The sequence below is a fragment of the Protopterus annectens genome, chromosome 2.part1 (genome assembly GCF_019279795.1).
Source record: "Protopterus annectens isolate FY-2018-M chromosome 2.part1, PAN1.0, whole genome shotgun sequence".
Classification (NCBI taxonomy): Eukaryota; Metazoa; Chordata; order Ceratodontiformes; family Protopteridae; genus Protopterus; species Protopterus annectens.
Window position 1 is genome coordinate 97,248,258 of NC_056729.1, and position 16,083 is coordinate 97,264,340.

General features: G+C 40.4%; 1 protein-coding gene across 1 annotated transcript in view; it reads left to right on the forward strand.

Annotated features, from left to right (window-relative positions):
* Nucleotides 1–16,083, forward strand: part of ETFDH (electron transfer flavoprotein dehydrogenase) — a 1,111,536-nt gene that overhangs the window by 340,038 nt on the left and 755,415 nt on the right. The window contains exon 6 of the mRNA XM_044062047.1: nt 4,433–4,510. Within this exon, the coding sequence (XP_043917982.1) occupies nt 4,433–4,510 (78 nt within the window). The remainder of the gene's footprint in view (nt 1–4,432; nt 4,511–16,083) is intronic.

Sequence of the window (16,083 nt, forward strand, 5' to 3'; positions counted from 1 at the left end):
TTTGGAATAAAGCTTTGATGCATTACAGCTAGCTTTGAGTTGTCCTTCTGTGCATCACAAAGGTGGTGTGTTATTTATTTGTGAAATTAACTGTATCACAATCCCCTGCAATTCTTTTCTGAATTGTGATAGTCTTGAGCATCTCTAAAAGACATGCTCTCATGTGTCTGATACCATTTTGCTTTTGACACTTCCAACATGCTTTGTCTATCCCCGGAAACATCTTGTCTAGTTTTACCAGCTTATAGAAGTAATTATGTAAGCACTTCCATTCAAATATCCTGAATCTGCATGCCTTAGTAATGTATCTAGGTGGTTTTAAGATCTGTTCCCACTCTTCTTTCTCTATTGGATCTTGTATTTTATGTACACGCTTTGATCTCTCATCTAGTTCCTCTTGCCTTTCTGCGTGCTTTATCCAGTTCTTCTATATTTTCAACAACCATCTCGTTAACCTGCCTTCCTTCCTTTCTCAACTCCTCTATCACTTGCACTGTTTCTGGGATCTCACCTCCCCTACAAATATTTTATCAATTTTTTTCCATATTGTGACTATATATTCCCACTCCAGACTATTTTCTAGTTTTTATTCCTCCTATATATCTACCCATCCTTTATTTATGTCTTCCCTATTAACACATTATTCTAGTATCTTACTTTGTCTTGCTTTTATCTCCATCTCCTTGTTGTTATGCCTTTCTGTTCACCCTATTTGCATCAATGTCTCCCTCAAGATTCTTCAATTCATATTTTTCCATTTTAGTGCTAAATACTTTCTGAATTTCTTTTGTCCGCTGCAGTCCAACTGACAGTCCAGCACTGTTTACCACATTTAGACCTCTTCCTTAGCTTTAGCATGGATACTTATTCCAGTCCCACTGGCTCTTCTCCAACTTTACTTAAAACTGAGTGAACGTGTAGTGGCGAATCTTTGTTCCTCAAACCACTCACTTTCTTCTCCAGGAACTTCTGTTCTGGTCCTTTCATGCATCATAGACTGGGAGTCAGTCAACTCCTCTTTAGCTGTTCCAGTGTCCATTATGGGTATGGAAGAATCATCTTCTTTGGGACAGAGAGACATTTTGAGGGATGCATGTCTGGTTTACTGGACAAAGAGACCTCTTGAAGGGGCTGAACGGTCATCTCCTAGTCTGTCTTTGGTCAGGGTGTTGTCTCCAAAGAAAAACAGAATATTAAATATTATTCCTCTAAAGACATGTTGTCTATTGGAAAGAATGATTTTCTTACCATAGCCAGACAATTATTACAGGGTGTTAATCCTGATGTTCAGAAATCCTTACCCGAGAGTAATGTCACCAGTGAAATTCCTGAGGAGAATCTGTCAAAAGTTTCTGAGACAGACAGAAACAGGAGGGCAACTTCTGGGAATTCACAGACCTGTAACTCTAATTTGAGGAACATTTCTCCTTTCCACCTCCTTTGGAGTAATTTTCTTTCTCTAACTATTTCCAGGATGAGCGGGATATTTTTGTGGGAACAGGTAGATGTACTCCCTGAATTGTGGAGATATGTTACAAGCTGATATACTTCACTCTACACCTATCTTTCTCATTTTGTTAGCCTTGGAGGATGTGTTTAATGCTGCTTGTAATAATCAGTTTCACAAAAGACAGATACACCACATAAAGTACCTCATACTAACAAAATTTTGTTTTTTTATCTTGGATCAGATCCAGCTGCTATATCTACCTATACCAGCATTCAGCAGATTATTAGTTACTACCAACCCCTCCCCAGTGCACAAAGAAGGCAAATTGTTTGACAGTTTTGGTAAGAGAATCTTCTCTTCTTCCACATTAGCTTATACAGTTCTAAACTACCAGTCACTTATGTGGGATTTTAATCTGTTTTGTGCAGACAGTATTCTAACTCACTTCCCTCAGAAGATAACTCCTTTCTGAATCCTATTGCTTTATAAATTTCCCAAGTATCCAAACATTCTTTGAAGAGTGTGAATGATTGTGCAGATAATGTGTCAAGGCCCACTGCTACAGTTTGAGGAGATACACCTGGGTATGTAACCAAACGTTTGCCTATTCAAGAGCATCTGAAATTAGATGGGCCCATGCTTCTGAGACCCTCCAAGAGCCTCCTTTCCACCCACATGGCCAAACTCAACCAGACATTCACTCACTGAGGTTCACTACAAGTGTTTTTTTTTTTTAGTTATCATAATAGCCAGAAACACTTTGTACCCACCTTGGGTGGGGTACCAGGAAGACTTATAGCCTTATGGCTTGTTTATCAGCTTGAGCCAAAGCCACAAGTCTAGATCTTTTTACAGATCCTCTTCCAACTGTCTTAGAACATCCTTCCCATATTTTTGATGCAGGACTGAGTTTTTTTTCAGTCATAATTAATCTAGCCACTATTTCTTATTTGCATCAGGGTACACACCCATCATCTCTAGCCTTTCTCGAGGTTTGCAAATATGCCTTAAGAGAAGCTTTCGATAGCTCTTCAAGCTAGTCTCTTGTTTTCCACATGGGATCTCTACTTTTTCTGAAAATGATGACCTTATCCCCATTCAAGCCAGCTGTAAAATTCCTTACTTGAAAACTTGATTCTTGACGACTGCTACTTCAGCAAGAAGCCTTTCAGAGTTGCACTCCTTGTGCATTTATCCATCCTGTCTATCTTTTCATACAGACAGGACTACCTTACAAACCAGCCCTCCCTACATCCTAAAAGTTACTACAGAGTGTGGTATAAACCATTCTATAGAGCTCTCATTTTTTTTCTCCAATTACTCTATATGGTTGAGCATCTCCTGCATTGTGTAGATGTCCATGGTCAGCTTAGATTTTGATTGGACAGAACTGAACCAATACAAAAATCTCCCTAATTGCTTGTCTCCTGTTTTTCCAGAAAATTAGAACAAAAGGTATCCAACATTGTCTTTTCTTCCTTGCATTCTAAATGTACACTTTTTGTCACCAGCAAAACATGGCAGGCTCCTATCACAGACTGCCAATGGATGTACAGCAAGGGCTGTAGCTACCTCACAGGCCTTTTTTGAAAATGCATCTGTGGATGACATTTCACAGCTGCTGTGTAGGCATTACTGAATACTTTTACTAGACATTGTAACTTGGATATTGCCTTCAGATACAGGGCAGCCTTTGGAAATATTATCATCCAGGGAATTCTGTTGTGATCCGTCCAATAGCTTTAACTTGGAACTGATCCATACAGGTGAAAAATTTGAAAACTTCCAACATAAGCTACAAAAGTTGTAATACTTATTCTAACATTAAGTCTGTATTAGCAGTTTCCATCGGCCAACTCACCCTCTTGCACCCTGGCTGGGGTTCCACTGTAGGGTTTCCTCTTGGAGCCAAATCATGGTTTACCTTTGGCTGTTTTCTAGTTGCTCTAACTGGTAGACTTCTGAGGTCTGGGGAAGGGGGCCTTTTGCACCTAGGATTGTAGGTAATTGGGAGGTGCTGTGATAGCCTTGTAAACTTTTATTGGCTTAGCTGACTAGATACCTGTCAGTCTTCGTAATACAGCTGACAGAGTTGAAGCTGCCAGTACAGATCTGTCTTCACGGTAAGTACATAATTTTCACTTTTTTTTTTGTCATGGATTCTGACTGCTACTTTTTGAAGAAGAGGATCAAATAGACCCATAAATAAATTTTGCAAGCATTTGACCCGAACCATCAAACGTTATACACAAAAGTCTAAGCTTACTAGAGAAAATAGGTGAACACTGTGATTGAAAAAAAAGATTATATTATAAGCAGTTCATAGTAGTGTAAATAATAAAGAGGTTGGAGTCTTATAAAAGGTCGTTTGAAAAGCAATTGGTGTAGCTTGAGTTTCTTCTTCTTTCGGCTTTTTCCCGGTTAGGGGTTGCCACAGTGGATCACCCATCCGCTCATGATCAGTGTAGCTTGAGCAAAGCTTTTAATCCTAAGGGAGATGCGAGCAACTAGGTTTTACTTAGTAAATCCAGGTGCTGGAAGGGCTGTCTGTACACATACTGAGCAGCTACACATGAAGTCTGCACTGTTCTGAGTGAACAGACAACACACACATAACGTCTTTCTAATTTTAGTACTGATTTTCTTGCAGCTTTAAATACTGAGGGAGATTCATAAAGGTTACCAGAAAGTGCAGACTACATGTACTCTTAGTATAATTTTTCTGAGCGACTAGACGGCACAAAAAGTGTGGTAGGGATATTCTTGAATACAGATTGTGTACACTTAGTGTAGGTGTTGTTGAAGCTGGCCTGTTGACTTTTGTATTACTCTGCATGAGTCATGCTAACTCTAACTGCATATTAAATCATTTATATTTAGTTGTCTGTTTTAGTGTGAACAAGAATTAGTTTTTAGATGTTTGAAGTTAATATTAAAATAATCATTGTAATTGATTTTAATGTACTGCTTATACTTTCTCAGGTACTTTTTCATGAAGATGGTAGTCTTAAAGGAATTGCAACAAATGATGTGGGCATCAATAAGGATGGCTCACCAAAGGTAAGGCTTGTTTCCTGTTCTTTGAATTTATAAGAAGTACTTCTGAGACATAAAAATAGATGTTTTACATGAACTCTAGCCTGATGTTGCTGGCATTTGTGGAGAGTTGTGGAGATGTGAGATTCAGTTCCTTAAGGTAGTTTTTAAGTCCAGCTATAGTAAGGTTTATTATTGAAGCTAAACTGACTAAGGCTGAAAATCATCATTGATGTGAGTTTCTAGCAACTTTTTAGATCTGCTAAATGTTTCATTGAAGTATATACAGTACAAAGGGCAAGAAAATTATGTAAACCAGAACAGTGTTGTAATTATGTAAATAACTGACACTTGTGCAGTGTAGATCTTTTGCCTTCTTTGGCAGCAACTTTATTAGATAACTTAGGTAGTTGGCTTTATAGCTTCCTAAAAGCTCCCCTTCCATGTGTGATTATTAATATTTAATGTATCGACCTTGTGTGTTTTGGCCTAGTTTTTCTTCTGTCTTTAAGTAGTTTCTAGTATATATATATATATATATATATATCTGTAGCCTTTTCTATTGCTGGCCTTCTGTATATTGGCCTTAGTTTAGTAGAGTGTTTTTGAATATTCTAGTAGCTTATACATTTTTTCTTTATCAGGCTCGTTTTTGTGTGTGTGGGCGTTCAGAGCCTAGTAGCTTATTAATATTTTGTGATACATTTTTCTTAGGCTCTTTTGTGTGTGTGTGTGTGTGTGTGTGTGTGTGTGTGTGTGTGTGTGTGTGTGTGTGTGTGTGTGTGTGTGTGTGTTGTTAGAGCCTATGGTATTGCTGATTATCTGCTCTGCGTTTTTTATAGCAACATAATGGCGGATGATAAAGACAAGCACCCAAAGTCTGGTTTTAAAAAGTGTCCAGACTGCAACCAAAAAATGTCTGTTAGGGATGGACATGTAACTTGTGTTTATTGTTTAGGAGCTGTCCACTTACAGAAGTCTTGTATCATATGTCATTCTTTTTCTTTGAGAGTGTTGCTAGAGAGGAAAAGGAAGTTGATGGACAGGGGCTTGTTAAAGCATCCTTTTCAAGAGATGTGGCCAGCAAGTCTTCCAAGTCCTCTACATCTTCTGTGGAATCTAAGAACTCTAAGCATTCTAAGAAATAAAAAGAATTAGAGGATTCTGCAACATCGGCTCCACAGACCTTGGAGCCGACTGTCTTTTCTTTTTGGAGCAGGCCCACAGCCTTGGAGTCAGTATCTGAAGTGCCTCAATCTCCATTGTTTCATTCGGCACCGTCGGTGCATTCTTCTAAGTCTTCTGTCATCCTGTCGGATTTGGCTATGGATCGATTGGTGCAGAAGCTCTTACAGGCACCAGGCCTTGCTAAATTGTTGTCGGCTCCGACCCAAGAGGCTTTTGAGCCGAAGACCACTACTCCTGCTTTGACTACTCCTCCTCCTCTGAGCCATACCGGACCTTCGGAGCCAGAGAAAGCAGACCTGTTGATCGTGGAGCCTTTTGGAGCCGAGACCTGCTCCATTGTCCTCAGCTTCATCCACTCTGACATCCTCGGCGCCAACTGGGGACTCTAGGAGCTGACACTCTCCAGTCGGATCCGGGAAGGATAGTCGGACCGACTTGTCAGTGCCGACTCTTCCTCTCAGGGCTTCGGCATGGATGAGCTCGGCTCCTACCTCCAGCTCGGAGCCCACGGCCTCGGTGCAGGAGGGTTTGCAATTCCTTCGGATCCGTCGATTCCTTCACATCAGAGCCGTGGTGCCTTCGAGGCCATGAGGAGAGCTTTATCCCCCAAGACATCCTCGACTTCAGGCCTTGCTTCTTCATCCCCCAAAGCGCCTGTTTCTGCTTCTGCTTCCATTGTCCAGGCTCAGTGTAGAGACCCAGAGCCTCAGGTAGCCCCACAGGGTGCCCCCTGCTCTTCCAAGACCTCCCCAGAGGCTCCCACTGAGGAGGTACCCAGGAAGAAATTGTGCAAGAGGAGACACTTGGACTCCCTACAGGAGTCTTTAACATCTGACATTGACTTGGATGAGTCAGAAAGGTCCTTGTGGTTCCCCTCTGAGGATATCTCCTTTGCTGAGATACTTGAGATCCTTAGGCAGAGGGGTGATTGGCAGTCCAAAAGCCCCTACTGAGGATGAGTCAGTTCTCCTGAAGGCTTTCGGGTCTCAACCCTCCACCTCTTGGGTGTCTCCGCCCTTCGATGAGCTCATGCAGTTGGTCTCTCGGAGGGCATGGGAGTCACGAGATTCCATGGAGCCTGATCCTAGGGGGCCTAACAAGTTTATATCAGCTCCACCAGATAAAACCTTCTTATCCAAAGGGACTCCCTGTTGATGCCACTGTGGTGGCGGCGGCCACCAAAAAAGGAAATGTCTGAGACTTCCTCGTCTATTCTTCCTCCTAATAGAAAGTTTAGGATCATGGATAGATATGGGAAGTGCATGTTTAGTTCAGTGACTTTTGCTCTCCGCTCACTGAACTACTTAACCCATTTCACTAGGTTGCAAAGAGATCTCCTTAAGGAGTTGGGAAATACTCTTCAGGGTACAGTAGCTGCAGGGGCCTCTGACAAAGTTGCTGCCCAGCTTGCTACCCTAAATTCTATTGTCAACTCATCCATGCGTCTCATATCGTATGCAGCTGATGGAACAAGTAGGGCAGCGGGTACAGAAATCGCTCTCAGAAGACATTCCTGGATGTGCTTGTGTTCCTTCGCGGAGCCCTTTAAGTCATCCTTCGTAAACACCCCTTTTGATGCCTCATCCCTTTTTGGGCCTAAAGTGAAGGAAATTCTGACCAAGTGTGAACAGGAGGGAAAGACCCTGTCTGCCGTCGGAGTCCATTTTTCCACCCCTACCTGGCCTTATCCCAAAGGCCAAAGGGGAGGAAAAATATGGTTCCGGAAAGCCCAAGGAGCCTTTCAGGACACACTTTGTGAACCCCCCTCTAGGGGCAGAGGAGGGGCAATAGTGGAAGATGCCGCCATCGCGGCAGAGGGGGCCTGCAACATCAGGGTGACAAGAGATCACTTCTCTGTTCAATTCTACCAGTGCTCCTGGAAGGAGGCCTGACTGTCCTGCTCTGGAGGCAGTCAGGGGTCGCTTATCTTTGTATCCAGACGCCTGGCAAGAAATAAAAGACAGCTGGGTGCAAAGTATCATTTCCAGAGGGTACTTCATACCATTCCCCACACTCCACACCTCCCCGTCCATAAGGAGAATCCTGGACGTTCCACCCAGTTACAGGGAACAAGCAACCGTAGAGGTCCACAAGTTGCTAGAAAAAAAGAGTCAGCCAGCCAGACCCAGCAGATTAAACAAGATCCGGAACTTACTCAAGGTTCTTTTTGGTTCCAAAAAAAACAGGGGAGTGGAAACCCATTTTGGACCTCAGCAGACTCAACCAATATGTGAAGAAAGAGAAGTTCTGGATGGTCACGCTCCAGTCTATACTTCCCTTCTTAGGGAAAGACAATTGGATGTGCTCGATAGATCTCAAGGATGCGTACTACCACATAAAAATGGCCAGGCCATCTCGAGATCACCTGTGTTTCCGGCTGAGAGCCAATCATTATCAATTTCGAGCCCTGCCCTTTGGTCTCACTACAGCCACCAGAGTGTTCACCAAATGCATGACAGTGGTCACGGCTCACCTGAGGCGTCTAGGATTCCAGGTGTTTCTGTACCTAGACGATTGGCTCCTTAACGCAACCATCAGGCATCAACTGATTCAGGGAAGGGAGTACACTCTGCAATCATTTAGGCATTACAGTCAACTCAGAAAAGTCTGCCTTGTCGCCATTGCAGCATATCATTTTTATCTGGGCAGAGCTAGACACTTCAACCACCACTCTAAGACTACCAATCGAAAGAGTCTTCCTTCTTTGTCAGCATGTCAGCACATTGGTATCAAAAGACAGAGAGAAGTTCTGAAAGTATTGGGTTGGATGGCTGCAGCAATCCTAGTCATACCATTAGCAAGAATGCATATGCGGATTTAATGGCTGTTGTTCACTCAGTGGTCTTACTAGGAACTTCCAGTGGAAATTTTGATTACAAGCTCTTGCAAGAAAGATCTCCAGTGGTGGTTGACGTGTCTTCACGTCACCATAGGACGCCCATTTGTTCTACCCCCTCCAGTAACTACTGTGACCATGGGCACTTCCCTGATAGGGTGGGGGGGGGCATTTTCAGGGAAAGACTACCCAAGGCACATGGACAGATCAAGAGTCACATGTGCATGTCAATGTTCTGGAGGTGAGAGCAGTATGTTTGGCGTTGCAGTACTTCCAGGACTCTCTTCCCATAGGAACGATTGCAATTCAGACAGACATAATGTCAGTAGTCTGGTACTTGAACAAGCAGGGAGGAATCAAGTCTTACCCCCTTTACCAAGAAGCCCTCAGAGTTTGGCAGTGGGCTGTTTCCTCCCAGTACTTTCTGTTGGCAAGGCACAGCCTGGGGAGATCCAACATGATAGCAGACAAACTGAGCAGGGCAATCTTGTTGCCACACGAGTGGTCCCTGAAGAAAGAGCTTGCAGACAGGATTTTCTGCAAATAGGGCCAGCCTTGCTGCGACCTTTTTGCCAGCTACATCAACACGAAATGCAGAAGCTACTTTGCCCTGATTCCTCCTCAGGGAGAAGCCCCGAGAGATGCATTCGTACACGATTGGCCCCCGGGTCTCCTCTATGCATTTCCACCAATCCTGTTGATACCCAGAGTTCTACAGAAAGCAACATCTCTGGGAAGGACCATCATTCTTATAGCCCTTCATTGGTCTCTGCAGATTTGGTTCCCATTCCTTCGACATCATCTCTTGGAGGATCCCTGGATTCTGGACCCAGTTCCAGACCTTCTGACACATCCATCGGGGGACCTTCATCCTTCTCTGTAGTCACTGAAGCTGACAGCTTGGTTGCTCCCAGTTCCCCTCATAGCCAGGCTTCATAACTTCTCCAATGAGACAAAACAGATCCTTTTGTCTTCTTATAAGCTGTCCACTAGAAGATTATATCTTAGTAAGTGGAAGAGATTTTCCATATGGGCCTTTAAGCAGAACATTGATCCTTACCAAGCCCCCTTGACATCCATACTAGAATTCTTGACTATGATTTTTAACAAAGGAGCGGCAGCCACAACAGTTCGGTTCCAGTTGGCTGCTATATCTAACTTTCATCTTGGGATTGACTGGTTAAATATCATGTCCCACAAGTTATCCAAGGCTTTTCTCAAGGGGACATTTCATATGAGACCACCTGTGAAAACTCCCTATTCTCCATGGAATCTAAATTTTATGCTGTCACGTATAATCCTTCCCCTTTTTGAACCAGCATCATCTTGTGACCTCAAATATTTGTCATGGCAAACCATTTTTCTGGTTGCTGTTACTTCTGCCTGCAGTGTCAGAACTTCAAGCTTTATCTATCAGCCCTCCTTATTTGATCTTTCATGCTGACAGAGTATCTCTTAGGACAAATCCCTCCTTTTTGCCCAAAGTTTGTTCAGAAACTAATATTAACCAAGTCATTGAGTTGCCAGTTTTCTTCCCTAATCATTCCAGCAAGTTGGAGTATATGCTGCACAAACTTGATGTTCACAGACAGCTCAGATTTTATTTGGATAGAACAAAAGATATCAGGCAGTCAGACCAGCTCTTTGTTTCATTCTCTGAATCCAGAAAAGGTAGACCAGTGGCTAAAACAACTCCATCTAAATGGTTATCTGATTGTATTACCTTTGTCTACTCAGCTGCTAATATGCCTTTGCAACACAAGATTAAAGCTCACTCAACCAGAGCAGTTTCTGCATCCTCTGCGTTCCAAGCTAAATTGCCCCTTGATAACATTTATGCAGCAGCCACTTGGTCTAAGCCTCATGCATTTATCACGCTTACAAAGTTAAGGCCTCCAGGGACAGGGCTTCTTTTGGGTCTACGGTCCTGAAGAATGTACTCCTGTGAGCCACCCAAGATTGATGGTGCTAGGGACGCTACCCATCAGTTAAGAATGAACGGCGAGATTGAACAACTTCACATTACGAAGTTATGTACTCACCATAACGTTCCATGTGAGTTGTTCATCTCGCCTTCATTCTTACGTCCCTCCCTCCTTCCCCCTCCTGGCTGATAGTTGACCTAGATGTTGGTCTCATCCTGGTTGCTCAATTCTTCTTCCTTTCCATAGGAGGATAGCTCATTTCTTTGGTTATAGTACATGCAGCAAACAAGATCTGAGGTAATTCACAGTGCATCATGGGATAGGGGCTTGGTCTCGAACTACTGAAAGACCTCGAGCTTTGCATATGGCAAATACCGGAGTTGATGGATTGGCTCCAAACCCATCAGTTAAGAATGAAGGCGAGATGAACAACTCACATGGAATGTTATGGTGAGTCCATAACTTCTTATTTGATTAGTTTAGAAATATATTATATGTATGCTAGCAATTTTACAATGCCAGGTAATTTGCTTCCTACTAGACATAAAAGATTTTTCAGAAAATGAGTCAAAAATAACATGTAGTAAATCTGTTTTATGGAACATAAGCACATAAGTTATTTTTATAGTTAAGGATTAACCAGTAAGGGAAAAACAGAAGATTTTGATTAGGTCACTGATCATAACCATTTTGTTACTGAGCTCAAGAAGTGAATTCAAGAACACATTAGCAAATGATAGTCAACCTAGTTGTAATTTGTTGTAATTCATGGGGCTTTAGTTGGCCTGATGTACTGCAAGGTAAGGAAGAAAAAGTAGGAGTATTAAGTGTTTTACAGCTATGAAAGCTATAAAGTAACTTAGCACTATTGTATAGATGGTGACCAAAAGCTAAATGTACTTCTGATGGACTGACAGCTTTTGCTTTTAGTCTTACAAGATTCAAGCATTTGGTCTTGACAATGTAAGATTTGAAAATGTATGCTTTCACACTTTTAAAATAGAGCCTAGTCTGAATTGTAATAAACAATGTCCCCTTAGAAGGTCTCCCTCAAATACTTATGTGGACATAAAATTCCCTCAGAAGATATCTACTTGCATTGTTTTGTCTATGGAAAGGGATGATAAAAATCTTGTCCTTACTATGCTACCTTTGTTAAAGAAACTTAACCAGACTGGCAAAGTATTAATTTATTTATGGAGTGATTAAAATTACTAGATGTGATACTGAGGACCCTTCCTGATGGTGCTTTTATTGAGTTTATCTTCTGCACCATTTATTCTTTTTTATTTCTTTTTTAGAAGCTTGTTTATTTTATTTTATTTGTTATTGTTAACTGTGGTAGTGGGCTGCTCTTAAAGGACTCATTTTTCTCATTGGCAGGAAGACAAAAGATACTGTAGTGTTAAAAGCATGAAAAAATGTGCAGAAGGATACAGTGCGGATTAATGGAGCAAAATTTAAAGATAGCAGTTACATAAGTCACATTACAACAACAAAGATGTATGTTTACCAAGTTGTTTATGGCAGGACAGTTCAGCACAAACAGAACAGTTGTGAAGTGCCAATAAAGTAAGCTCACTATAAATTGAAAGACATAAGTTTAAAAGTACAGTTAAGAAAATAATATACTATGCCTTAAAGGATCTGTTACATGTGTTTGAGACACACTCCCTTGATGCTACTTACTCATCTTGGCAAGTTCTCTAACTCCTACTAACTTGTTTGTGTTCACTAAGCACCCTTCCCAAAGCCTTATATTTTGTAGCCCTACCAGAACCCTGATCCTTACTCTAAAAACTCTGACCCTTTCCCTAAACCTAACATATTGTGGGATGCCACTTAGCTTTAGAGAGGGCAATGTGTTGATGCTCAAATTTGAGATTGAGAAAATGAGTCTGCAAATTATTTTTGAAAAGATCTGAAGTTCATGCTGCTTTTTTTTTTTGGCTCCACTAGCAGAAGGGAGAGGGGAGAACATACTATAAATGAGATAGTAATAATGTTCAACATTAAATCACTATTGCAGTAACCTAAGCTACTAGAGTTATATCCTACCAAGGCTTCCAGGATGGCTGCACATTGATCAGCAACGTAATTTCAACTCATTCCCAATGTGAAAGCAGAAATTGAGAAATAACAGCCAATGAAATTGTCATTTTGTGTAAAATTCAGTTACTAGCTTCCAGCAGTGCGGTTTCACCTGTGAACTTGGAGTCAGATTACAAGAAGTGATGTCATTCTGCAAGCTATCCCAACAGTAATATTTTAGATATTAATTTGAGAAATCTCTTAGTGAGACACATCATTCTGTATTCTGTCTTGGACCTGGCAACAACTAGAAGATCCATTCAACACATCTGCCTTGCTCTATTAGTACGTTCTTAGGTTATAGTCATTCTCATAGAGTCAAGAATATAGCGAAGTTTAGTTTAGATATTTTTCTTTATTTGTGTGAGCCTGTACTGCAATGTTATTTTAAATATTTCCTATCATTTTGGACTCTGATGTCACTGTAAATATATATTTAGTATTGCCTTGTTCTTTTATTATTTAAATACATTTAAACATTTAATTGTGGATGATCTGTGTAGAGATATTTAAGTTTTGAGAGTAATTGCATATTTATTTGACACTGCGTGGGCCACTCCTAACAGCCTTGCTCTTCATCAAACTACCATTTGTATTAATATTAATATTACACAATGAAATTGGTCACCCTTTGTTAAGGGCCTTAAAATAGCTGTGTATGAGTGACTGATGGCAATGGAAACTACCTTATAGTCTGGGCAGAAGGGGGTATAGCTAGTAAACCTGTACCAGCCTCTCCCAGAGTGCGTGTGTGTGTGTGTGTGTGTGTGTGTGTGTGTGTGTGTGTGTGTGTGTGTGTGTGTGTTTAAGTCAAATCTGAAAGAGCATGTGTGTCAGCTACTTGGGCAGGGACACAAAGCACTGGTTGAACAGAGAGGGTGCTGGTGGCCTTGACTTGGTCACTCGGCTGAGATCTCAACTCTATAGCTGTGCCAGCAGGGAGTCTTATTGGGGATCTGGAGAAAGAGAGAGAAATCAGCTCTGGACTGACTGTGGTCTCTATGTGTTCTTAAGGAAAACTGCACTCGATACAGAGAGCTGCATCTAGAAATACTGTGTTCCTCACGTTGTCAGTGGTGAGGTTTGAGGCTCATTGATTACTTGTCTAGTGGAGGGTATAAAACATTTTATTATATAAACTGAATGTTATATAGTAAAGCAATTTTGTGTGTCTATCAGGAGTATTTTAAATGAGGGGAGAGGAGTCTTTGTAGTGACTGCTGTATGTATTAAAGATATTAAAGTAAACAAGTACATTTTAATTGTAAGAAGTATAGGACTTACAATATAACAAGAGAACAAAAGGCTGGACAGAAGCAGGATTAAGTTAATATTCTGTGATGTTGGGTTGCTGGGGTCAGGGTATAAAAGTGCTTTGATTATACTATATGTAGAATTAAGATAATTTCTCTTATTTTTACAAGGATTGATGTCTAGATCATTGTCCTTTGCTTAGCAATAAACAAGTGTTTTGTTTATTCTAAGCAAGTAAGATTACAATGATGCAAACCATAAAAATGCCATGTCCCCTGCATCTGCAAAGATATTACCTTGTTTTGTCCATTAGCAAATGTTTTCAGTGGGAGACAAGAAGTGTGCAGGTAGTTGTACAGTCTGTTTTGAATGAAATTTACAACAATCTCTTTCTGCCTCTGCAGAGCAGAGATATTAGCTGTTTTTTTTTCTCTTTGGTGACTACTTTTACATGGAAATGAGATGTCTGCAGTTGCAAGCAATTTATCACAAGGATTCTGAACATTATTTGCTGAGGGAAATACAAATTTGAAATGTATAGTGGTAAGCAGTTCAGTGAAAAAAAAGCTGGAATTATGGGAAGGGAATACGAGATAGCAGCCTCTCTAGAAGCCTGAATTAATGCATTTAATATTAAGGTGTACAGTTTGGTTTTATTTAAAGATAGCCACTGTTTTTTTCTTATGGCTAAAAATTAATGTTTTCTGAAAGCATACATACAAGCTGTTTTTCACATCTGAGAGGGGAACAGAGATGAGGAAAGAATAGACACTAATCAGTGTAAGTGGGAACACAGGTTGTAACTTGAACTTTAGCATGGATAACCTTAGTTTTAGGTTAGGAAATGCCTGTGAGTGCAGCTGTCGACTTGGGGGCAGTTGTTCCTATCTGGAGGGTTAAATTTTATTTTTTGAAGATGTACTTAGTTTTGTGTGTTTGTTCTAAGGTAACAAGTGATGGGAGTGTTCTGAAATTGTATTTAGATTTTTTGTTTCAAGGGTTTTCATTAAAGGAACAAGTCTTGAAAATGTGGCATAGGTTCAAATATAGATGAGAAAAAACAGCTGCATAAAAGATCAACCTGCCAAACATTAGTATGTGTATGTAAGACAAAAGTTGGAAATACATATTGAAAAAAGCTGTTAATTATATTATGTGGGAACAATAGCTGTTAATCATAATGGCTACCCTATCCATATTATCTTGGAACGTAAGGGGTCTAACAGGTATAGACAAAAAGGAAAGGTATTGAATTATATTAAGAAATGCAGAGTGCAGGAAAGGCATTTGGAATGAAACACGATTTGAATTTAAAAAAACGAAGGATTTAGGATGTGTATTCAGCAGAATATCAGACACAAAGGAAAAGGAAAGAAATAATACTGATTACTAGAGAGGCTCCAATAGTGGTAGAGGGGAAAAAAGACAATAATCATAGATTTGCAGCAATAAGGGCATCTTTGCAAGGGAGGAGGATTATGCTGGCATGTTTGTATATTCCACCAAAAACTGCTGCTGTGGAGCTTAAGAAAATTTTGGGAAAAAGTAATCTGCTTTCACCCTGCGATATTGCTTATAGGTGGGGACTGTAACTTGATTTGCAGTTGCAAGGCTGTATTAGGGGGACCTAGAAAGGAAAATATAACAAAAAATTAGATTTCTGAAGAACTTCTTGAAAATATTTGAATTCAGCAGTAGGAACTCTGTCATTATTTACATATTACTCCCCAAGGTACAATAACTGGGTTAAACTGGAGAGAAATTATATTTCACAGGGACATGTGCACTTGATTGAAAGCTTTGACACCTATCCAATAATCGTTTCAAATTATGCACTGATAAAAACTAAGGTAAAATACAGGATAATGAAGTAAAAATTAAACTGATTCTTTCCTACCTATTTGTTAAAAAGAATGGAATTTAATTAATGGGTAATTGAAATTATTCAAGAGTTATTAGAGAAGATACAAATTTCTTCAGAAGTGATAGCTAGTGAGTGGGATAAAGTGAAAATGGGGTTTAAAAATTGAGTAGAAATAAAAAAGAAAGAGATATGGTTAAGAAGTAATGGGAATTATTTGAAAGGACTGACAAGGGTTAAAGTATTACAGAATAAGGTAAATTCACTGAATAAGAAGAGCCAAAACTAGAAAGTGCTAAAGAGAAAATAAGAGAGTATTTAGATAAAATGCATGAGTTTATAAAGATTGTGTTAAACAACTATTTTTGATAACAACTCAAGAGCACAAAAACTTTTAGCACAATGACTTAGGCAACAGAAAGTAGACAGGGTAATCTCCAAA